Source organism: Hoplias malabaricus, chromosome X2, assembly GCF_029633855.1.
Source record: "Hoplias malabaricus isolate fHopMal1 chromosome X2, fHopMal1.hap1, whole genome shotgun sequence".
Classification (NCBI taxonomy): domain Eukaryota; kingdom Metazoa; phylum Chordata; class Actinopteri; order Characiformes; family Erythrinidae; genus Hoplias; species Hoplias malabaricus.
Window position 1 is genome coordinate 13,369,788 of NC_089819.1, and position 26,478 is coordinate 13,396,265.

The following is a 26,478-nucleotide window of genomic DNA, read 5'->3' on the forward strand; positions in this document are numbered from 1 at the left end:
ATTCCATTAGAAAGCAGTGCCCTGTGCTGAACTCCTGCTGAAGACAGACACAGTGAATGCCTTTTGCTGAAACAAATTGCCCACATGACGTCAGTTGAGCTACTCACATCGGACGAGTTTCTAAGGTAACCGAAAGAGGTCAGACAGTAGTTACTGGAGGGAAAAATATTTCCGCCAGGATTCACTAACGTCAACCTCCATCAACAGATAAACACTTCCCTGCTGATAGAGTTCAGTGGAAATCTTCAAGGACTTTAACACACTTTCTTTCAGTTATTGAGAAATCCTCTCTTTATGACTTCTCTGAATAATTGTGAAGTATTTGTTAATGGGAAATCTATTTATTATGTCAAAGAACCTATATATTTATTCATATTGATTGTGTTAACCTCCATATAATAAGTGCTAAAAAAGTGTTTAAAGAGTTTTCATGAAAGATTTATGTCAAATCACACCATGCAAATGCCATTTAAGCTTTATTGTGATATCTGATAGCTTACAATACAGTGAAAAACAGACAAATGTGACATTTCTTTTCTAGGACAGAATGCAAAGCAAGATAATCAAGTAAAAACAACAACAAAAAATAAAAGCAAATGCTTTTTTTGCTTTGAAGATAACACAAGAGAAAGAAACCCAGGCACGACTTAATATAGCCATTATAAATACAACATGCTTCAGACCTTATATTTTAACAGTCCTAAGAAAATAATTCTTCAAACTTACAATCATTTTTCCTGTGCATACCTAAAGATGCTTTAAACCTAAATGTCTTTTGCATGACATACCCTATAGACTGACAGTTTTAAAAAGGTTTTGAAACCAGTGTCACCAAAGCAAATGGCAAAGTGGAGGAGCAAACCAACTCCTTTAACAGCCTGATAGCCCCCCCCCCAGAAAGGAAAAAAAAAAAAAAAAAAAAAGACACTGCCACTTTGAAAACAATGAATTTGTTAAAAAAAATTTAAAAGAAACTGACAGAAATATCAGAATTTCACACTTGGTATTAAAGAACTGAATGCTTGCTTTTTGGTTTTTTTCCAAGTGGTTTAATTTCCAGCAGTTGAGACATTCACGATTGTGACTGAACAAATCAGAAAGCTTAGCTATGAGCTAACGATTGGTTGAACAAAACAATTCTGCAATTATTTGGTGCACACTGACAGTGACACTGGCCTCACTTGTCTTCAGTTTTGAGGTGTGAGTCTTAGGGAGAAGCTCGCTTGAGTGAAAGAAGGGTCTCAGCCAATGTTGCGATTGTGAACTTTTTTCGGCAGGTGAATCCAGCTCACCGCTTGGAGCACAATGCTAAACCAGGAAAAGCAGAGTGCTTTGTCAACAAGCTGGTAGGAGAAGCAACTTTTTAGATTTAAAAAGAAAGAAAGAAAGAAAGAAAAAAAGAAAGAAAGAAAGAAAAAAAGCAAGCCTCGTTTTCACAATCGAAGCTACAAGACAGCAACAGAAAGAAGTGAATTAATCTAAAAGAGATAAGACATGAAGAAGCTAATCAACAAACAGCTAAAACTCACAAATAACAATGAAGAGAGGAAACTAAACCACTCTCACACACATACACTCATTCATTTCCCACACAGACACGTATACATACACAAAGCCAGAGGTACAGTGAACAAAAGTGCTTCAAGTCAGGGAAGTAGAAGAACTAACCCAGTAGAAATATGTATATAAAACCTTAAATATGTTACTTTATGTACAAAAACTGTGAGACAGGGACAATGTCTTGTCTGTAACTCCTGTTTTTTTTTTCTTTCAAGTAGGATATCTCTACAACTATTTTGTTTGCATTGCCTTTGAATGATTAAAAGGTCACGTGACCTGACTGACCTTATTGGCGATAATCGCTGAGGGTTTTGCCACTGATTCTATCTTAAAAAACAAAAATCATGATAATATGCTTTGATTTATACTCCATATAAATCTACATTTAATGCCCCCTTCCTTGCTACTGAAACCCCTGCACCCACAATTAGAATATCTCTGCCCAGCCACTCATAAACCCCACCCGAAGCTCTGCATAAAATAACCACTAAATTTGTAATAACTCTTATTTTGACCTACCAAAAAATAATAAGATAATATTACGCTTCTAAATATAGTTCTCAGTGGATAATAGTTCTGTGAGGTTGGTTTGTTTTTTTTTCTTCCTCTTTGTTTCCCCATTTTCTACATTTCTTTGATTGACAGGTGTGCTGGGTTTTAATGGAGTCATGCACTGCACAACAGAGAAGAGGGAGATTTTTTCTTTTTTTTTTTTCTTTTGAAGAGGCACAAGATTCATGCTGCTTAGAGGCAAAGATGTGGAAGGAGGACTACGTATGTAAAGAACTGATCCACTCACGCTCTCACACAGCCCAGTTAAAGTGCAGGAGGTGTAAAGTGAAAGCTCCAGATTGCATTAAGTTTAGATAGCAGCACATTTTGCAATATGTCATTTTTGTGAAGACCCATCATTTTAATGAGGGGCACTGAATATATATATTTTTTAATTAACTAATTTGTCAAGGCATTCAAATCTATTTACCATACAACATTTTGTTAATTTGTAAGCACCCAAACAATTTTATTTCTCTCAAATGTGTGTTTCTTATTTATATTTATAATCAAATGGACAGATTGTTAGTGTTATCAATGGGTTCCCAGCCATAAATTTTTAAATCAAATAAGAAAAAGCACTACATTCGTGCTCTGTTTTTTCAACTTGTGAACAGAAAGAAAGAAGGTAAGCAGCAGAAGTTCTACTCTAAAGGGAGATGATTATGCCAGCAATCACCCAACCCTGAAGTTCAATCAAAAGCATCTGGTACAATCATTCAATCTTCAATGAAAAAGGCCATGAAAAAACAGACAGACAGACATTTGCCTCTAAACCCACGAACAAGGCCTCTGCAAAGTGCAAACAAAGTAACTGCATTCAAGTACGCCGTAACGTAATGCTTAAAAGCACACACACTCAAACACACTGAGCGACACACACATACGGCTAACATGCATGCGTGTGTCCAAACATTAACACAAGCACACGCAAATCGCATGATCATAAGAAGAACATTACTGTAAAGTTTTGTAATCATCAGGAACAATATGAAGCATTTGACAAAAGGGTCAACATGTGATGTAGGGTTGTGGTTTACCGACACTAGGTTAAGTTTTCCCCTGCTGTCCAGTGCGTTTAGACAGCAATAATAATATAAAAAAAAAAAGCAAGAAACAAAAACAAGTTATTTCTTTCACTTATAGTACTGATGCAAAAATGGAACCTGCCACAAATGCCACCTCAACACTAAAAGCTACACATTATTTTTTTTGTTTGATCTTGCCTAAAAGCACCAGATTACAGCTAAAGACAGGACAGCTCCTGCACAGGGGTCAAACTCTACGGTACCGGGTCACACAAATTGCACAGTGAAGTCATTGAAGGAAGAGGAAAGGGGAAAAACTAAGAAAAAAAGAAAAGAAAAAAAAAGACCATGAAAATAAATCAAATACAATAGATAAAAAGGTACAGGAATACATCATAAATACAAAAATGCCACTGCAATGCTGAAACTCTGTCCACTGCCACCCCCTCCCCCCCAAACCCCAGTCCCTGTCCAATAGTATCCACGGTACTGCTACATAGCCCCGCCCCTTTTAATAACACCCCATCCCAGATAACATTTTTCAAAATATCATATGCACCTAACACCTCCCATTGCCATCCCAACGCAGAAGGAAAGAGCATGCTCAGTCAAGACCTTTCTCTAAGAGGGAGAAGAATGCTAACCAGTAACATCATCATCAGTATCATAAGTCCACCAGAAAGGACTCAAAATTCCTGCATAAAAGGAAAATGGTACAAACACACACACTCTCACACACAAAAACACACACATCTCATCATTCCCTGCTCAATCATAGAGATAGAGAGAGAGGAAGGTGTGGAAAAGAAGAGAAGAAAAGAGTGTGATGGTGTATTCTTTGAACTCCTTACAGCTGATGAAAGGGTAGTGACACATGAAGGTCAAAACACAGCAAAAACCCATGACAAGAAAGGAGTCAATTATTGGAGAAATCTTCAGTCTCTCTCAGTTACCACACATGGACAAGTGGAATCCCCCTTGTTTTTGTTTTCTCACTCTCTGTCCCGCTCTCATTTCAGTGCATAAGAGTTTCTGAATGATCTGGTGGAGGGGAGACTGTCTGTGTGAAGGAGAAATGGGGGAGGAGGTGGAGTGGATGTTGTAAATGTGTGTGTGTGTGTGTGTGTGTGTGAAGGAGTGTGTTTGTGTGTGCGCACGCATGTGTGGTGTCATTCTGAAGTCCGCTACAGAGCGGCCCAATAGGTCACTGAGCAGAGAGGAAGTGGTTGGGGTCACTCCCAGCCGTTGTCCTTGATCATGTGAGCCAGCTCAATGATGAACTTGCCCTCCTTGTATTTCTGACTGCTCTCAAATGCATGCTCCTGTATATGAGAGAGAGAGAGAGAGAGAGAGAGAGAGAGACTCAAACATTAGAGCTACAATCCTGACAAGTGCATTTGCTCATTAAGTTTTTCAGAATTTCACATTTTACTACTACATTTTACATCTCTAATCTCAAAGTCAAATAACATTGCTATCCTATAGTCACATTAATGATAACTTTACGTATGATAATCTGTTCCACTGTTTTTTATCAAGTGACTGAACAAAAATTATATATATATATATATATATATATATATATATATATATATATATATATATATATATATATATATAAAATTATGAGCATGTACTTGGAGGGGAAACCATTGTACACAATGTTCAGAATTCTTGCTTGTCATTGTTATGCAGTGGGAGGAATTGGAAGCTACACATCTAATCTATCAGCCTTTAGCTCAGTAACAGGATAGCAAGGGACATAAATAAATGAGAGCTTACACACACACACACACACACACACACACACACACACACACACACACGATGAACCTTCTCACACTGCACTGCAGTAACAACTGAGAACAGTCTTCAGGACAACTGTAAAGGCAATACAACAAAAGGAGGAGACATTTCACCTACAGCTCTTAGCATTCTTCAAATAAATCGTGTTTACTAGCAATGGTAAGAGAGCCCCAAGGACTTTCGGACATTATTTGCATTCTTCACATTATTCTGAAACATACATTACTTACTTATTTACGTTTGTACTCATTGTGGATCAGACACAGCAGTGATGCCAGAGTTTTTAAATACACAGTCACTGCTGGACTGAGAATAGTCCACTGCCTAAAAATCACAACCAGCAGCGTCTGAAGGGCAGCGTCTTGTGACCACTAATGAAGGACTATAGAAGGACTAACACCAACAATACAGATAAACTACTGTCTCTGACTTTACAAGGGGAACCAGCAAAGGAGGTGTGTAATAGAGTGCACAGTCAGCACGTTTCTACCAATGTGGAACTGACTCCATTCCGGTCTGTGAACTTAATTTTGAAATGTTTGGTGCATTTCCACCATAAAAAAAACAGTTTCCAGAACCCAAAAGTTCTGCAGTGGGAACCAAAGAATAGTAGGTTTTTCAGCACTAACTTAGACAACATCTGTGTAGTTGTATAGGAGCAAGAAGCAATGGCAACACCCATGAAGAGCGTGTGTATTCTTCTTATCGCCAAAAGTTGATCCATGTTTGCTTTTTTGGAGACAATCTGCCGTCTTCTAACATTCTGTGACACATCTTCGGTTGCACTAAACCCGGTGTAGATGCAGGCTCTTTTGCCGAAAGCCACCTAGAATCATATAAGCCCAAGTTCTTTTGGTGGAAAAGGGCTTTCATTGGGCACAATGTTTATACATTTCTGCAGTGCTGCCACATGTGACTTACCAGTGCAAGACACGCTAACACCACCACCACCACCACAATGTCATGTTGTTATACTACACAGCTGTGAAGGTCCTGACATTTTATGTATAGTCTAGTCAGGAATGAAGCTAGCAATGTATGCAAAGCAAAAGAAGATCTACAGTCTGTAATTGTAAAACTACAAAATGAACCTATATGGTCAGGTCATTTTAAATAAATTATGGCTGATCAGTTCACACACACACACACACACACACACACACACTAGAGAGAGAGAAAGAAATTTTTAAATAACAGGGATAATTCTACCCTAAGAACATTTAGTTTGTGGCTGTCAAAAAGTTGAAAAATAAAAACCAGAAACGTACGTATTTCCAGCCCAGAGTGGTTTTACAGTTTTCACAGTAGATGTCTGCCACAGCATGTAAACCTGTGAGGAGAACCCTCTCCTCTGCTGGACCACAGCCCACATTCACCCTGAGAGAGGCAGAGACATAGGAGAGAGAGAATCATTACCATTCACATACCAGAGAGAGTTACTGAAAATTCATTACCATTCACATATATCATTTGCTGATCCATGCCTGAATTACATAAAAACAGCGTACAACGGCTCAGTGATACTAATCTCGAGCACTTGATCTTTGTCGGCTGCTGTTCTGTTCTGTTGTGATCGAGGCTGAAAGCAGCTGACTCAGCAAAACTCAGCCTAGGCATGCTGAGTGCTACAGCCATGTGCAGAAGTTGGGAAGCAGTGGACAAATGAAAGGATATATGTTTTTTTTCTGAAATCAATAAATAAATATTCTCTAAAGAATCCACACCTCTGCACACTTTAATTCACAGTTAATGTGTATAAGCTAGATTTTATACAATGGACAAAAACAAACAAAAAAGTAGCTTAACAGTGCCATTAATTTTGCACTTATATGAATGTTTTTTTCCAATATTTTAAACTTAGAGAGCAGTATTTGTGCTCTGCACTACATAAATGCCATTATAATCGTATATAAAATAAGATTTAAAACATCTTTGCCAATCCATTAGAGCTTCACATAGGGCCCACCACACACTTTTCCAAACTACATCATCTAAATTTCTGCACCTCAACAATAAGGTTGCTGTGGCCGTTTATGATCCGATCAGCAACCAGCTGTCCTTAACAACTAGTTACTCACTGAGCCCAGCCCATGAGTACCTAAACCAGCCACAGTATCACTAGCTCTTCACAGGGGTCATCAGGTAGACACCTCCTCTCTATGTTTTGTTGATCTAACCCCACAACACCTCCAGAAGGCTCAGCAGTGAAAACTAAATTTGGTGATAGGCAAGGGGTAATACTTACACTGAGTTGAAGAGGTAGGCTCGTCCCTGGCTTCCTTGGAATGACTAGGGAAAAGAAACAGAAACAAAGGTGCAAGTCAGATTTGATAAACAGCCATGAAAGCCAATCAGGTGAGCTCACACTGCAGTAGCAACAAAACCCTGTGTCTCGAAAACAGTAACTTTACAGAAAAAATAAATTTTTTGACCCACTGAAATATGAATTCAAGGCAATTAAAGACATGCAAATATCCATTTAAACATAATACATAAAACTGAGTAACATCCCATTCTTAATCCATAGGGTTTAATATGACGTCACTCCACCCTTTGCAGCTATAACAGCTTCAACTCATCTGGGAAGGCTTCCCACAAGGTTTAGGAGTGTGTTTATGGGAATTATGACCAGAAGTGTCTGACCCCAAAATGCTCTCTAATGCCCACACTGTAATCCCCCCTCCACCAAACTTTACACTTGGCACAATGCACTGAGACAAGTACAGTGAAACCCAGACTCGTCGATCAGATTACCAGATGAAGAAGCGTGATTCGTCATTCCAGAGAACACGTCTCTACCGCTCTAGAGTCCAGTGGTGGCGTGCATTACATCACTGCATCTGATGCTTTGCAATGGATACAGCTGCTCGGCTCTAGAAAGCCATTCCATGACTCTCTACGCACTGTTCCTGAACTAATCTTAAGACCACATAGAGTTTGAAGATCTGTTGTGATTGACTCTGCAGAACTTTGGAATTCTCAAATCAGCTGACATCACTCTGTAATTTTATGTGGCCTACCACTTTGTGGCTGAGTTGCTGTCGTTTGCAAACACTTCCACTTTGTTATAATACCATTGACAGTTGACTGCAAAATATTTAGCAGTGAGGAAATGTCACGACTGGACTGGTTGCACTGGTAGCAACCCATTCATTCACAATTTTTGTAGAAGCAATCTACATTCCTAGGTGCTTGGTTTTATTCACCTGTAGCCATGAAAGTGATTGGAACACCTAAATTCAATTATTTATATGGGTGGGTGAAAACTTTTGGCAATATAGTGCATTTATTATATAGATGTGAAACAATGAGCATATCCAATGAGTTATCAAATTGCCCAAAAATTATAAGCAATTATCTGCCAAATCCTATTAGATTCCACTATCATTTGGTGGTCATTTAACCACAATGGATTTGGGTGCGTTTTAGCAATTCTCAGGCATTTCAATTGCCCATGTCCATGTGGAAGTTACCGACCCCAAAAAGAAATCAGGATCCCTTAATTATGAACAAAAGCAGCACTAAATGGTTCTGTACTCATGTGCTCTGTGTGTGTGTGTGTCTTGGTCTCTGTGGAATGTCCAACTCACCTATGATACCAATGTTTTGGCTTGAGGCCACTATACATTTTAGAATCTGTTTATATGGTTTGTTTCTGTGTACAGAAATAGGATACAGTACTTTTCCTGGTAAGCTCAAGTTCACTGTATATGCAGGTGTGCACCTACAGGTTATGCCTGTAGGTGTGTGAGGGAGAAAGAGAGACAGAGAAAGTAAAAAAGTAGGTGTTGGTGTTCATGCAAAGTCCACCTAAACTGTGACTGCCAAGCTCTGGATTGGGGCCAACATGTGCATTTAATCAATACATAATGTGTCTGCGTGTTTTGTGTGTTACTATGAAAGGGCTCATTTGTCTAGAAGTTCCAGTTCACTTATTATTAGTTGGCAATTTTAGTTCTCTGTGTATGAGATTTTTCCTACCTTCTGCACATCTATACTCTACATAGAAATATGCTCCACAGACATGCTGCTCTGGGTGAAGACTGTGAAAGAGCAGACATGCCTTTTAACCTCATGATAAAAACAATAATAAATCTGGGAGCCCTATGCTGACAGTTGTGTGAACACACAGGGCATTAAACGGAACACTATTTTTCAGCCTACTGAACTGTTGGTTCATCACTGACTTACTGGATTCTATTATAAATATTCAGTCACTGGCTACCAATTATTACGATAAACAATTTAACTGTTTACTTTCAGCTTGTATATATCCATTTAAAAAGTCTTAAAAGTAAAAGTAGAAGTCCTCGTTGTAAATCTCAACTTGAGTAAAAGTATTCATCTTCAAATGTACATAAGCATTGAAAGTAAAAGTACTATGATATATTACGGCTATAATGTTAATATTATAATTTTGTAACATGACTTATTCTTAAAACATTGTAAATGAATAGACTCATGTCACTCTTGGTTCCCCAGTCTTTTAATAGATTGTCATTTATTAGTCTGACACTGAACACAGCAGAAATGGCCAAAGATTAAATACAATGAATGATGTTTTATTAACTATTACAAACACCCAAGGTGCTGCCCCTCCAATCCACCAGAGGTCACCGTCTGATGAGTATTAAGCCCAATTTAAACTTCTGTGTTGAACCTATACTGTAGGAAACATGGCCTCATGTGCACCTTTTACAGCACTGTACTGAAATTGGGCAGCATGGTGGTGTAGCATGTAGTGTCACAGTCACATAGCTCCAGGGACCTGGAGGTTGTGGGTTCGAGTCCCATTATTTATATATATATATGTGTGTGTGTGTGTGTGTGTGTCGCCCTGTGAAGGACTGGCACTCCCTCCAGGGTGTGTTGCTGTATTGCACCCAATTTTTCCGGGTAGGCTCCAGACTCACTGTGACCCTTAACTGGATAAGCAGTTAAGGATGAATGAAAGTGGTGGTTTCCTACCACCCTCAAAAATTTACATAGTGCCGTTTCTGCAGTGCTGAACAAAGAGTAGCAACAACAGAGGCTCTAATCTCCCTATCACAGGTCAGTGAAGCATCACAATGATTTTGAAGCTGTACTTATAATGTAAAAATATTAGTGTTCCTTTAAGCTCTCTGTTTTGTCCACATACTCGCAGAGTATGTTTTGAGTGATTTCTTGAATTCTGAGACACTTGTTTCTTAAACAGACTGTTTTCCGACTGTTCTATCTCTCTGTACTGATTTTTGGCTTTGGAATAGTTCTTCTGGTTTTGACCTTGCTTCATGTATCGTGTTTAATAAATCTCCAACTGACTCTCAGTGAGTGATTTGTGACACCTATTCATTCATTCATTCATTCATTACCTGAAACCGCTTATCCAGTTCAGGGTCACAGTGGGTCCGGACATTACCCGGAGTCACTGGGCGCAATGCGGGATCACACCCTGGAGGGGACACCAGTCCTTCGCAGGGTGACACACACTCACTTGCCAATACACCTACCAATGTGTGTTTTTGGATCGTGGGAGGAAACCCACACAGACAGAGGGAGAACACACCCCGGAGCGGTGACATCTACAGATCTGTAAATCATGTATATGGACGTATATGCGTATATGAATAGTCATTACTGATGACTCAAATACAGCCAAATACTAATCGGTGCAAATCATTTTGTTAATTCATAATGATTCTAAGAATTGACAGTGATTACTTGGTCTCAAATTCACACAACAGTTAATAAAAACAAAGCCTTTAGTATTATTAGTTTTAGGCAGAGGACATTTTCACTTGTATTAGCGGGGCTCCTTTGTTTGTTTGTCTTCTAGCAACAGAGACACACTGTCATGTGGAGAGCTGTGTGGAGCAGGGAGATTTATTTAGACATGTTAGTTTTACTCACACATAAACCAAAAAGTAACTGCAGATTTTCATAATGTAGTGAAGTAAAAAACAAGATATATGACTTTAAAATGTAGTGGAGTAAAATTAAAAAGTCACCCAAAGTGGAAGTACAGATACACAAAAAAATACTTAAGTACAGTAACAAATTACATTTACTTTGTTACTGTCCACCACTGGTCTCAAGTTCTTAAGTGGCCAAAATATGTGTTTTTTTTCCCCTCTTCCCTTTGTCATTGGCTCAGCACAGTTGATGTGTTTGTTACAAATATGGCAAACGCTAACAACTCTGAAAAAAAATACTAAAATAACTTAGTCAATGTGTTTTTGTGATTTCTGGAAAACACATCTGAGTGACTGGTAAATTGAGTGTCTGCAACTGTTATTACATAAAATACTTTAGTTTAGTTTTAGATTTTAGTTTCCCTCACTTACTACTTTGGCATCTCAAGCTCTGCCTGGCTGTCTGTTCTAAGCTCTCCCCCTCTCTTTGAAGCTCGCTCACTTGCGCTCATCCCTTCTCTCCATTTTTCCCTCTGACCTGGTGGTTTTAAAAGCATTAGCCTGCTTTAGTTTCTATCTCAGAGCATTAACATAGATCAGCAAGGCTAGTGCCATTCAGCACAGTGTCTACGTGCCATGTACAGTATCCTCCATCAGCAGCCATCCTCTAGTGTGCTGCAAGGGCAAACAAGCCTTCTGTTCCAGCCTGACTCAAAGTACACAAAACCCAGGTCACATCTGAACATCTGAGGCTGAACAGCACAAAGGATTCCATACAGGCTTCTCACACACACAAAATTGTGGAAATAACAGATTATTATGACTATGAGAGGTATAAAAATAAATAAATTGATTAATTAATAGATTATAAATCGAATTATTTATTTATATACATTTAGACAATTTTGTCATTGACAAAGATACACAACACAATACTCAAAACAGAAACACTTGCCACTGTCTGAATAACCAGGGTTTCATAGACTGAAACTAATTTTAGAGCATAATATCTAATTTTCTAATTAAGTACCTGTGTGAAAATGTTGCAACTAGTGCTGTCACTATTTATTGATATAAATAGATTTCACCATCTATTAACTACCAAATAATCTCCTGATTATCTAGATATTTGCTGTAAATCAACTAGAGAACTGCAAATCATAACCATTACCATATTCTAAAGATACTTACTGTAAACAAAAACAGTAAACATTTACTGAGAACAGGCTTCCTTCTAAAAGGTAAATGGTAAACAAGGAAGTTTTTAAAAATTGTAGTAAAACATTAATGTAAAATAACAACACAATATAAGCAGTTTTACAGGCTTTTACAACATTTTTTAATAAAAATTCACCTAGATCTAATCAATGCAGGTTGAAAATTACACTGAAATGGAAATGAAACAACTAAAGTAAAATGAATAATTGTGACAGCTCTAGCTACATCTAGACAATAAACAATTCTGCAGAAAGTCCTGCCTTTCAAGGCTCTAGTACAAGGTGTGAGCCACAGGTTCATGTGGCAGTGATCCAGCACATTTCTGCTAGACGGCTGTCATCCATGGTCAGGGAGGCTGAGACAGACGGCAGAATCGGCTTTACTTTTTCCACTGATGACCAGGGTGCAGGCTTAGTGCAGGCTAATGCAGCCAGTCATTCCTTCATCCTAAACAACTCATGCACAACAGCTGAAACACTGAGAGGGGCTACACAGGCAAGAAGTGAAATGTCCCCCACTACATTAGCCTATTGTGAATTTGACTGTTTTGGGGAGAATATTAGAAATAAGGTTAGAAATTGGGTTAGGAACACACATTGCTTTATAACAAGTAAGCTGATGCACAACATGATCTAATTCCTATATGTATTGGATTTTTAGAACAAATAGAACAGATATTTAGATGTGACATATATCATTATGTTATAATCATACACAGGATAAAATATTAAATATAATAATACATTAGAGCTTCACATAGGGCCCAAAACACTCTCTTCTAACCAGCAGCCATAAAATTCTGTTGACTCCTACACCTCAACATTAAGGTTGCTGTGGCCGTTTATCTATCCTTATTCGTGAGCTAGCCCAGCCCATGAGTACCCAAACCACCCACTGTATTGCTAGCTCTTCACAGGGGTCATCAGGTAGGCACCTCCCCTCATCAGTGTTTCGCTGAATTAAGCCCACAACACCTCCAGAAGGCTCAACAGTGAACGCACCCCCCCCACCCCTCCAAGCCAGGTTTACAGTCCTACCTCACCATCAACAACCGTAAATCCACACTGGCCTCCCTGGTGCCTAAGCTGTACCTAGTGCCACTTGCACCGTTAATGCATGCTCAGTGCCACTGGTTCCATATGAAATCTACATGCTACAGCACCAACAACCACAACAGCGCCTCTGTTCTCCTTATCCAAAACCACTGACTAGACCTTTCAGCTGTTTCTGATAACTTCACAGCTGCCCTTAGTTTCCGGCCCCTGATGCCGAAATGCACAAGCAGGGATGTGGCTAACCTGGCTACAAAACCCCTAATGCCTATCTCCACTGTTCTTACATGTGCCTGCCACCCCTCACCTCAGCTGCCAAGTCTGCATACTTCAGCTTCTTCCTTTCTAATGCTTCATCCTCAAATGGAACTGTTAACTCTATGAAATAAACTATTAGTTTAGTTTAGTTTAAGAGTAGTGAATCCTGTCTGGCCTCAGTGTAGTTAACACAATGCACTCGGGACCTGCAGCCTATTTCCTATGTCCACCAGCAATTTCTAATATCTTGCTTCACCCCATCTACCAATATTTATTGTCTGTGCACATTCTCGAAAACATTCCCCCTCACACACAAACCTAACTATTTTATTACTACAGCTACTCGTCAATGCATGCCTTTATGTATACAGACCCTGTGACAAACTAACCTTTCAAGCTGATAGGCTATGATTCAGCTTGCCACCCCTGCACATAATCCACAACTAGAGTCTTCATCTACCCACTGTCCAAGATTTTGTGGTCTTGGAAGGATGTCATAAGTTACTCCCAGCAAAAATTTAATACGACTTCATCACCCAAATTCTTGCCTTAAAATCTTCCGCTTCTCTAGATTCTCCCAACGAAGCCACTGGCCTTGTTTTGCCTGTGATGCTGCTGTTGCACAACATGCCTCCTCTTCATGCTCACAAATAAAACTAGTCATCATTTGCCTTCTCTTTGGTGATGTGGCCTTACTAAAATCTTTCCATGTATCACCTGACCCAAGCCTTGCTCTTCTACATTGAACTTGGCCAATCACATCACTTAGCTCTAATGAGCTCCTGGCTACCTGCACAGCCTTTTTCAGATCCCATTTCCTTCCTGCTTTTGTGACTGGCGCAGCTGCTTTTACCACTGCATATTTCAATCCTGACAAAATATAGCCTTGTTCATAACCCTTTCCATTTTCTCTACTTCTGTGATTGAAACGTCATGAACTGTTAATGGCCACCTAATATGAGACCCCCAACTTGTTTGGTATCATTTAGTGCTGCACTGTACCATCTACCTAAACTCTTCACTGTTCTTTCCAGTACTGCAGGGCTCATTTCTCCTTCCATCAAAAGGATACCCATTACATGTGTGTTGTAATTTTTTTTATTTGTATAACAGCAGAAATATTTAAGACATGCTGGGCTAATCTGCTAACAGCTCTGTGTTAAATTCCCTTTACTGCACCTGTATCCACCGTACAGTATCTTTATATATATTCCAACATGGGTATTGACCATTTTTGTTGTCCAAAATGAAGATGGATGCGATAGTGAAGGTTTAAAATCTTAGAAAATACTAATGCTTCAGTAAAAATTCTATTAGTACGTTTAATTATTTAATACTCTATGTTCACCACTGCCAAATGTCAACATTTACTCTAGGAAAGAAAGAACATATGAACAAATAGAGCATACTTCGCTGCATTCAGACATTTCTTCAATTGTGTTATGTGAGGTGGGGGGGGGGGTTATACATATTAGTAATGAAAAGACAACAAACTGATTTCAATTCAATGTATCATTACATTATCACATTGTCTTTAAAGTGGCCTTGCCTTTTCCTCCTTAAAGAAAACTGGTTTCCTTGTTTACATCTATGATCCAAATTAAGAAGACCACTCACTTTAATTCCAGTGAAGTACCTATACTAAACTGTAAAATCAGACAGAACAACCTGAGATGCTGAACTGGCTCAGAATTCCAGGAGTTTGTGTGTGAGAGTTTGGCCTGTAAAGATCTACATTTAGCCATGCATTTTGGAACTCAAAGCTTTTTGACATGGCCACAGGGCCTTTTCTGGCTGCCAGGCTTGGAGTGGGCATGCCTGCCAACTGTTGCTATAAAAGCAGGAGGTCGAGGGGAATAAAAAGTAGAGCACATGCCATGCCTATGAGACTGAGGACAAAATGTGTTTTACCTTGATTATTCTAAATTAACACACTTCCTTCTGTAAATACAACATCACTTCCTGGTTCAGGGGTGCATGTGTAAAGGCAATATCCTTGAAGATGAAATTCCTGTTACCAAGTATTTAGTAAAAGAATAACCCTCTTCCCAGTTTAGGATAATTAAAGAGCATTTTTCTGAAGGGAATTATTAGCTCACTACAGCATTGGCATCATTTGACCAACTAACATAGAGACCTACTTTTACAGCAATCTTAGAAACATTGCTGGCCTCTCGTTCAAAATTACTGTAATTTGGCATAAGTATGCTACTGCTGTGATGTCTTAAAGAATAATGCCTCTTCAAAAGCAGTTCAGAAGACTTTAATGTCTAAACAAACAACTGGCAAAATAGTCTATATCTAACTTTGTAATCTTTGTTACTTAATGGTCATGGAAGATCAAAAGCAGCAGCTATAGCAGCTACTATCTTAATATCTCAGGCCATCCAATAAAATGATGAGAATTCAGCATCTACACTCAGCCAAAGCTTTTTCTCTAACTGAACAACCAGATCATTCTTGGCCAATTCCCCTTATGTCTTTACGCCTGCTCTGGTGGTTACAGGCCTTTAGATTCAAACTGGTCTGTCTCTCTCTCCTGCACAGCTCCCAACGGCCAGCTAAAGTAACTCGAGATCTGTGTTGTTAAAACAGGACAAGTGGGTCATTTACTGTTCTCATCAAAGGCACCTGGTCCTGAGAGGAACTGCTGTCAATGGTGGGTTTGTTCTGGGCCTTTTCAATCAGGGCTTGATTGCAGGTGCAGTTAAGAGGTGCAGGACTCTATCTGATAAACAGAGCCGGGTAATCTGTTGAATGCACTGAGGCAGAAGGAAGAGACAAGCTTTCCAGTAACAGGATTAAATCAATCCAGCCCTAAACAAATAACTGCTGCAGAATAAGGTCAAAATTCAACATTCAAAGTCAGCCTTATTGTCTCCGTTACAATATGATGCTGTTACAATGAATGTACATGGGGCATGTAAGAAGGCAATACAAAATCAAAATATTAATACACTAAATACTAATTATATACATATAAATGATTGCTATTTACGTTTTTGATTTTAATGTTATTAATCCATTTTCCTAGTTTGACCCAGCTTACTGACTGCATGTCACTGGTAAGCAATAGAATAAGTGCCAGTTTATTGACTTAATTAGAGTAATATATACTTTCTGATGATGATTATGTCCACTCAAATATATACGTAAGTATAGGATTGGATTTGTAAATGAAAAACATTTCTATTTAGAGGCAAATGTGATCAAAGGTGCTTACTTTATGTATCTGCACCAAAATAAGTACATTACTAAGTATGAATTAATGCAGTGATTTCCTGTTTAAAAGTGCATTAGTGCAAATCCCTTGCATACATTAACTGGAGAAAACATGCCATTAAAAAGAATAGGCTTAATAATTAACTTATCAATTGATTGATTGATTAAATGTTAGTTTCTAATACATTTCTGCTACTCTTTAAAACTGGTGCTGGTATTACAGTGCCATCAGCAAACAAGAAGACTCTTCCATCTCAACGCAAGTAAATGGATGGTCTATATGGAAGACAGTGAGAGTGTATACAGGTAAGGGATTGGAGGGTTGCTGAAGACTTACTGCGGGGAGCCCTTAGATTAGACTTTTCACAATGAAGCACACATTCCACCACCCGGCCTCGTTTGATGCCTCTCAAAGAGTCCAGCATGGGAGTTGAGCTTTACTTTGGCCAGTGCTAGGCTAGCTGATCCGCTTTTTAATGCTGCTCCAATTATTGGTGGCATTCTGACAGTCTAAAATGTGATACAACACGTCAACATCGATAAGAGGATGGCAAAGATTTAATGAAGTGACACATGCAACTCCTGGAACGGGAATCCACTGGAATCTACTGCTTCTTACATTTTATTGTTACGGCCAGGCAAAAACATAAGAATATGAGAAGTCATATAGTGTAATTCCAACTGTAATATATAACATTACATTTTTGCTAGGAAAATAATGTATCGAACACAAACGGTGGTGCAAACATTTATGCTAAGTTTGGTGATAATACTTAGTAAGAGGATAAAGCCTTGAGAGGCCAAAAGTTGTGTGTGTATGGTAGAACATAGTAAAATAATTTTAAAAATAAAATAGTTAAAGACATAACTTGTAATAACTAATATTCTTCTACCATGTAATGTATACATATAAAAGCACTAAATTTTATGTAGCATATCACCTGTTGCAAAGTGCACTGGCACTACACAAAAACTGAGGAATCATATAATTCCCTAAATTCTCAGTAAAGATTGAGACCAAAACAATTCTCAACTCTATTTATTATCTGTATGACATTATGAATGCAGTCATGTGTTTAGCCTGAAAAAGAATCACTGATAGTGAAGTAGTAGTGAGGAGAAGCTGGAACTAGGTCTGTACTGCATAACCTGAATGTCAACATGCACCCATTACTTTTAATTACCAACTGATAAACACTGACATAATGCACCTTGTTTGTCAGGGTCACTACTAAAATCTAGCCTTGCTACATTTCCCCAACACCCAATATGTACTGTTTGTTTAGCTTCATGACAGTCCACTGCTGTTTTCTGATAAGCTCAAAGGAGATGTGATTTGCTAATGTGATTGCAGTGTTCTTGTTTGGGTGGAGTGGGTTTGTTTATGCTTGTATGGGTCACACAGACGACAGCATGCAATGGCAGAGTCAGTGACGTCCGCACATGTTTTAAAAATAGTTTCAAACTCAAAAGTAGTCTTTGAGAAGAAGAACAGCTACTTAATTCACCCTCTAGTAATGGGTTGGAAATACAAGTCAAGCGACATTCCTTTTGGAGTCAAAATTATCCAGATTTCACTGGCAGCTAGAAAGCAAGCTTCAAACAAGTTCAGCAGTTTCACACAACACATGCAGATATTATGAAGTGTGGTCTCCTCCATGTATTAGCTTTAACACTGTATTATGGCAATGGTTCCAAACTACAGAACAGGAAGCTACTATAAATGTAAGCCTTCCATTTCACTTTCAATTTTTATTTTTTGGACTTTACAAAAAGAAATTCAAAGTAATATGGAAGGTGTATTTTAACAGTAGCTTTCTGTTCTGCCTACAGAGTGTTTTGTATCATTTTCATAACACAGTGTTAAAGCCAAGGCATGCATTGCACACTGTGGAAGGCAACACTTCATAATGGCTGCTTGGGTCATGTGTGAAACTGCTGAACTTGCTTTAAACGTTTGACCTGTATTGCAATTAACAGACACAGAAGCCATATTATTTTCAATGTAAACAAACCAACCTTCAGTCATGTAAACAAATGTGGCTCACAACAAAGACAACAAGCACATCAATCTAGCTGCAAAGTAGGAAACAGGTAAACAAAAACAAATCATACAGATCCTCTGTGGCTACAGGTAAGTGATCAATCCTGACAGGTGCAGTGCATGGTGGGAGTTGGATCATCTCTGACTGCAGCATTAACGGCTTTGGCGTCTGGAAGTGCAGCGCGTGACTTTGCTGCTAATAAACGCTCCTAATTAGTGACAATACTACAGGTAGACTGGTTGCTTAGGTAAAAATGTGTGTGTATTTCTCACAAACAACAAAACCCAGTGGGGCAGATCAGCCCTAAAACCTATTAAAGAGGTTGCAAGTTGTAAAACTGTATGGGAATTAGCACCAGCCAAGTGAGAATATAGGCCTAGTTATATTATTGGATAATTAGTATGTATACATTTGTTTGGATGTATATGCATTTTTATTCTGCATACAGAGAGGTAATTAATTATACAGGTCAAGATACAAAGCAAGATATAAATGTCTAACAATAATGTTTAGAGAAACCTAAAAAACCTTTAGGTTGAATACACGGTTGGTAATGAAATGCCTGGACATTCTAAACCTATCCAATCCCACCCCCACCATCATCATCATCTCAAATGTGGCGTTGGGGACAACATTGAAATTGTAAACGTTGACTGACAACAATTTTGTTGAAATCTACATAGATGTAAATGTGCAAAAAAACCAGCTAAAAGTAACCTCTTGTAAGGTAAAAATCAACATTAGATGTAAAAGAGAAAACTGGATTTATCAAAAATTATCTATTAAATTAATTAAACTATTAAGTATCTATTAAATAAAAAAAACAAAACTTGCCATTTCCTATTAAAAACTTTTAAGCACTTCAAGACTAGTGTCTAAACTAATGATTATTAAAAACATATAATGAATAAAGACTAAGGGCATAAAAAGCATAAAAATAAAATTGTGCATTGGACACATTATGCAAATTATTCTAATAATCTAATGATTCCTGATAGGGTGAGTTATTTTTTAAGGTGTTTATTGACTAAATGTGACAGCCCTCATTCCATGGATAGTGGCTTTGTACATGTACATGTGCATGAATGCTTATTAGTTTATGTGCATTTGTTTCTATGAAACCAGTTGGCTCACCTTTGAGATGAGCTCATCGTGGTTGGCCAGGTGTGCTCGGCAGTGGATGCAGCTGTAAGTACGGTGACAATTGGGAAGGTAAGCCTGGAAGGTTTTCGACTTGGTCATCTTCACCATCTCACAGTCGTGGTTCTCCTCACTGGGCTCGTCGGCACTAGCACTGGATGAATTACAGCTCTGCTGAACTTGCTGACAGAAGAAACACTGGAAGATGCAAGCAAAAGCCGTCGTTGTTGTGGAGTGGGTGTGTGGCACGTTCCACACAAACACCACAGGAGAAAAAAAACCCTTCAGAGTACCAGATGAGGAAAGATGGGGTTTTGGAGGAGAGAGGGGAAAAAAGAGAGGCAGAAAAATAAGAGAGAGAACAAGAAAGAAAAGTGGGAAGAAAGAAGAGAAAGACAGATCACTCAAAGTGTCTAAACATAACCTTGACTTGCAAGACGTTAACAGGCAAGTCTTTATCCAAGATACATATGTATTAAAAGAGTGCCATTTAAAGCTGAGGTTAATTCAGAAAGCATTCAGAAATGCATTGTCAAGCTTACACAAATCCAAGCATAAACTAATTTGCTAAAAACTAAAGCTAAAAGAGAAAAAGCTAATCATTTTAACTCTCACAGGTTAAGTTAGATTGTGCAAATCTAAAGAAGTGTAAATAATAAGTTTTCTCCCCTCTGTCAACTACAATATTTTTAGTCTCTGTTAAAGTTATAGCTAGCTGCTCAGTGCCCTCAGGAGACCTATGCCTCTTTCACACAATGGGAGACATTCTGCATCAGGTGCACGCTTGCAGCAGGAAATGAAACACTTGCTTTTGGCGTAGCGTAGGACGTGTGCAGTGCATACAGGAGAAACTCTGGGAGAAGTCCAAGTCAGCGCATGTGAGAAATGCACTGAAAGTGTTCCAGAGTTTTTAACTAGGGCTCTACCAAGATAAAGTCTGGGTAATGTCGGGGACAACATCCGGGTAATGACGTTCACATATAACGCTCCTCTGGGTAAACTCCAGAACATTTCTGGATTCCAGTGCATTTGGGAAAGGGGCACTAATAAGTGCTTCTCTTTATTGGTGAGGGTCATTCTAGTGATCCATTAAATAGAACCTGCTTATGGTATGTTCCACTCTGTGTAGCGTTAGTGCTGCCAATGTTGTTGGTTCCAAACCCTGCAGTTCCCATTAGAGGCAGTGTTGGTGGTGGGAGCCTTTATACTGGAAAACCAACCAGTGCCCAAGCAAGTAGAGTTGAGTAGAGAAGAGCAGAGTAGAGTAGGTACCATGCAGTGGAACAGTGCCATTGCATTATGGATTACCATCTACTCATATGAGCAGCAAATCTCTGTCTATTCTCCACAGCCCCTATTCTCGCTGAATATGGTGATCAGTTGAGGTGTTCTTTATGTCCAGAATTTCACACACACGTGCTTATCCAATATTTTCCCCAATCAAGAATGTTATAAAAATGTCTCCACTGCAAAAAGAAAATTACTCCTGCGTCTCCCCTGCATTAGTGACATTAGGTGCTGAAATCAGATGACTAATTCTATATCATAATTTATCCCAAAAGTTATGGACAGTGCCCCATCCCTCCAAAGAATAGCATTCTGGGGATATGCTTCTCTAGCTGACACTTTTCATTGTGCATTGTAAGCTTAGGCTCAGCAATCAATCTGGATTATTTTCTATGGAGATGGAAATAAAACACATCTGTCAGTAATGGGTGAACTGTACATGTGAATTCAGTAAAGGTCTGACTACATACTTTTGACATAATGCAGATTGCAATAGATCTAGACAGCAAATGACACTTTTTTGGTTGGGTTGAGCAGACTGACTAAGATTTGCTAAAACTAACTCATGTTTCGCTCATTGCTGATGAGTTGTCATAGCACATAGGTCTCTGTAGAGATCTCTGTAGCATTTCTTTGGCTATAATTGTCTTCTCTCGCACTGTCTGCTGGACTTGTCCTTTTATAGTAGAGGGTCAGCTTCCTCTTAGCTTGTTTGTACTCATGCGTTGGCTGCTGGCACAATCCAGCTGACCCAGTGAGCTACAATTCCCAAAATATTAACAATAATGTAGGTTGAGTAATTCCATTCACAGCTGAAGGGCACAAACCCTATCTTGGCGTAGTCTATAAGCGGGGAAATAGCAGGAAAGTTACTGTAGTGCACTAATGAAAGGCCCAGAAAGACAGAAACAAAACAAAAACAAAACCACTTCCGCAGCAGAACAGGAAGTCTGAGTACTGTGAAGTAGAGAACAGCTTCTGCTGGGCCACAGACAGAACATGCATGACCAAGACTCAGGCTTGGGAAAACATGGTAGAGCTCCAGAGGGTTTACTGGTATATTACATAATTACCACTACATTATGAATGTAGATGAAGATGTAGAGGTTTTTAAGAGATTAACCGATTAATGTCCAACTACATTTTGTATGATGAAGCACCAATGAACTTGATTTGATTGTGCTAAAGGTACAGTTTCATAGATTTATACTTTGCATTGGCTTTTAACCAATTGACTGCTCTGAATACCTGATCACACTACAATCAAATTTAGGTTTTCTAAAAAGTAAGTCTAATCCCATGAGAACAAAAGACTAAGATTAGGCAACAAAATTCACTCTTGGCCACACTGCCAAACTTTCATTAATTAAGCAAAATAGTTTTTTAGATGGTTCTTATCTATGACAGAAAACTTGTAGTATGTGGTATTCAGGAAAATATTGTGTAATGGGTTCTGCCCAGCACCAAAATGTATTTTACTGCCCAGAACCACAAAGGGTTTTACTACTGTTATACATCAAGGATATTCAGGGAGTATACATAGAACTACCTAAAACCTCTACCAAGGCAAAATCTAAAAACTGCTTTGATTGAGTTATGTGGAGTTCTCACTAAAGAACAAAAGCAGGGGCAGAAGTGCAGTGGGATGAGGCTAATCTCAGAAAACCTGTGATTAACAGAGTGGGATTAGGGTTTAATATTAAAAAAAGATGAAAAATCAGGAGCAGAATAATATGGATAGTATAGCACCAGTCCTCTTTTGGCTTCTGCATTTCCTTCTCTTGCATGTGCTACTGTTACCTTTACAGCAAACTTCAACGACTCGCCAAACTAGTTAAAGCTCAATTTATATTACACATGTATTTGGAGGAAAAAAAGCTCACCGAATGGCAGGCAATTTTTAAGGAAACACTAAAGGCAATTCAATACAATAAAGATTCAAACGCTGAAAAGTCGTCGTTGTCAGCGTGAATCTTTTTGAGAGAGCACACAAAGAGAAAAAGCCACATGGATGGATGCAAAACAAAGAAATCCAGCAGCAGCGTGCTGCTCTTCGCCGAAAAGAAGAAGAAAGAACAAATCTGAGCAATGGTTACTTCAGACAGCTTCACCAATGCATCTTTAATATTATTTCAGGCCGTTACTCAAATATTTACAGATTTTTAAAGCTTTTAAGCACTTTTATGGCTGGAGGATTTCTCTTCAACAAGAATCGATAGAACATTGCAAAGTGCCACATGGACAGCGTCTGGACACAAATAAGCATATCTACTGGAGATTTTAACTAATTCCCACTGAAATAAAAATGAAGATACTTAATAACTCACCACCTAAACTGGATATCTTCGTTGTAAAGCTTTGACATCGATTTTTCCTCCACTTCTTCTGAGCTGAATATTATAACAGCTGTTTGTGTTGTGTGTAGTTTTATGGTCTCCTCTGAGTGAATATATTACACCCTGAACAGATAAACACTGTCTCACACTCCTGCGTGTCCGCTACCGTGTACATTTCTCTGCTCTTTCTTTGTTGTTCTCTTTGTGTTTGTGATTAGGCTGCCTGTTTTTTTTTTTTTTTTTTTTTTTTTTTGTCACGGGAAACGTCATCTGGTGGGCGGGCCGAGGCTTGATTGACATGTAAGTGTACCAATCAGACACAGGCAAGGGGACGGACCAATGCTAAAACAAGAACCCGGATGTTTAAGTAAATTTAAGGTGATCTTAGACAAATGTAAACAATACATTTAACATTGCTTTGAAGCGACTTTGCAAAAAACAAACGTCTAAACAGTTTACTTAGTTCATTATACTACGCAAATAATACCAGTAGTAATGTTTAAAATAACAACAACTACAACAAAAAAATAAAATTATATTTCTTTAGTGTTTCAGCACTTAATACCCAATTCAAGCCTTAGGAATAATAAACACATAATATCACTTTCAACTATGTTAATATATGTTAAAAGTATTCATCTTATTCAGTCTTTTGAATAAAGCTTGAGCATCTCTCTACTTATAGTAATAATACCTAGGAGGCCGTAGTGCAGCTCACATGGTTTCAAGAAGGGCATGGAATCAGGGTTATTTTTACTTTTAGTTGGACACAGGTGGGCTGTCTATATCTGATGTGGGCAGCCTAGTAGCTCTCTAAATATGTGGCCTGTGGGGCCACAAGGGTACTGTTTTAATTTACAGTACAGAATAAACATTTCTGAATGTATTAGTAATCTGTTTCTTTTGTGGAAGTAAAAACAAAAGAATACAGGCCTTGATCTCTGCATCAGTGAGCATCTGTTTCACCCTATATATAATAAGTGAGGAGAAACAACAAAAGTGGGAAACAAACAAAGAATATAATAATATTAAACTGTGGAATATTTAACCGCAGATGTATTTTTGTCAAGCTGTCACAGCATGTGAACGTCAACTTCCTGATCTCTGCTGTCAGTGTCAGTGTGTCATTTGTCTAATGCATAATGGTGTATAATTTGTAATTAATACCAATGATAAAAATCATAAAACTTTGGAATATAGGTCCACAAATGAAAGAATGAATGAATGAGTGGTCAAAACATGTTAATATACATGTTGGCTACTCTGACTGACACTGTACCAGTGCTGGTGTGACACTGAGAATCAGTTGATACACTGAAAAATCTAAAGGCAACAGATAAGAAGGAGGCTTGCTCTTTTTTCACTGGCTTTCTCCTCTTTTTTTCTGAATAACAAAGCCTCTTCTTGTCGCCACCACCGTCCTGATGATGTCATATGTTTTCATTGTGCATCCTCCTTTCATAACACACTTTCTCTCCGCCACATTGACTCTACAGCTCACATCTCCAGTCTCACTGTTTACACAAAGCAACAGACAGGAGGCAGCTGCGGGTCGTTCTGTTTTCTTTTTGTGAACCTTAAAGGCAATTAGTCAACATGATGCATAACCTTCACTTCAGCCTTTAGAAAAAAAAACTCATTAAGGAGTCAATACATGGACGAGTACAATGGATTCTCTGAATTGTAGCTTTTATTATGGCAGTGATCCCATGCATAAAGCTGAGTCCTGTGATTGATGCATAGAACTGTGAATGCTTTTTGGTGAAATCATTAATAAGACCCCCTACCTCTGATTGGAGCAAGTAGAGAAGGCTATATTTCCCCCCAAACAGGGATCTTTTCATTCAAGAGATCCGATGGTCCTGCATGTGTCACGACGCTGTGTTGACGTGCTTGTGTGTTCAGTTCCTTATCATATTCTTTCCCTTCAGGCACCTGCAGATATATTGTTTTGATTCTTATTCAACGGGAGGATATGGACGCCGACTTTATGCCGATGTCCCGATGCAGTTCGTTGCTGATGTCGCTGTTTTTGCTGGAGATTTGGCCTGGACTCCCATCAACCGCCGCAGAAAGATGGTCAAACTCGCTCATAGCCTGAGAAATAAGCCTTTAACCGAGAGCTGCGCAGTCTTCAAAATGGAGCCGAGCGCCTTGCAAGTAAAATATATGAATTTAGCGACAATAACTCATCAAATAATCCTCGTTCAGTACACCTGAAGCCCTAGAGCCGTGCAGGTTGAATAAGAAGCAACAGTTTAATTCATTCCCAGTTGAGACCGCAGACACTCTCCGCACAGTCCTCTCTTCTGATTTTTTTTCCAGCCTGTTTTTCAGGTCGTTTGTTTTGCTAACCAGCTGCATCAGCGCTACAGTGAAGGAACACTCAAGCCACGCCTATACAGACAATCAGACCAATCAGAAGTCAGCGCGGCGCATAGTAGCCAATCTGCGACTCCACGGGATATGCGATACAGCCAATCACAGAAAGCAGACGAACATATGAACCTAGCATATTTTATATACCTTATTTTCCACTCGTTTATGTTTTAATATTAGTTTTAATTTGGTATTAATATATAATTGTCTGTGGTGATTATTATTTAATATTTATTATTGATGAAATCTATTTTTGACAGCGCACGCTCACGTCATCAGAGCCACGTGGTCGAGGTAAACAACTCCGCTGCAGAGGACTGTACAAGCGCGTGCAAAAGTTTGGGCACGACCTGCTAAATCACGTGTTTTTAATTTTCTGAGACAGAATATACACACATCCTCAACATGTCATACACTTCTGCACATTTCCTTACATTATACTGCCCAGTTGCTGTTCATTTGTTCAATTCAAAGTACAGAGAGAAGTTTAAAACATTACCAAATTTTAATCTCAGCAAAAAATGTAAATATTAAACAAAAATTTGCATAAAGTTGCCAATGTAACCGTGATTCCTGTAGAACCTATTTGCCCTAGGTGGTTTTCCAAATTTTACTAATTACTATATCTACTTGAAAACTACTGTTTTGTCTTACTGATTTTAGTCATTAAAAAGGTAAAAAAAAAACGTGGCTATATAAAT

The 26,478-nt window shown here is 38.6% G+C and overlaps 1 protein-coding gene across 3 annotated transcripts; it reads right to left on the minus strand.

Annotated features, from left to right (window-relative positions):
* Positions 1-469: 469 nt before the first annotated feature.
* On the minus strand, positions 470-25,728 carry LOC136677325 (protein yippee-like 1). Of its 3 annotated transcripts, none has more exons than XM_066654841.1 (5): positions 25,186-25,728; positions 19,770-19,973; positions 7,192-7,235; positions 6,215-6,323; positions 470-4,462 (listed from the first exon to the last, which is right to left on the minus strand). In XM_066654841.1, the coding sequence occupies exons 1-5, from the start codon at positions 25,240-25,242 to the stop codon at positions 4,373-4,375; spliced, it is 504 nt and encodes a 167-aa protein (XP_066510938.1). In that variant the 5' UTR covers positions 25,243-25,728; the 3' UTR covers positions 470-4,372. The 3 variants fall into 3 exon arrangements, with proteins under 3 accessions (XP_066510938.1, XP_066510937.1, XP_066510939.1); XM_066654840.1 differs by having other exon boundaries at positions 19,770-20,057; XM_066654842.1 differs by lacking the exon at positions 25,186-25,728 and adding an exon at positions 23,390-23,586.
* Positions 25,729-26,478: the final 750 nt, after the last annotated feature.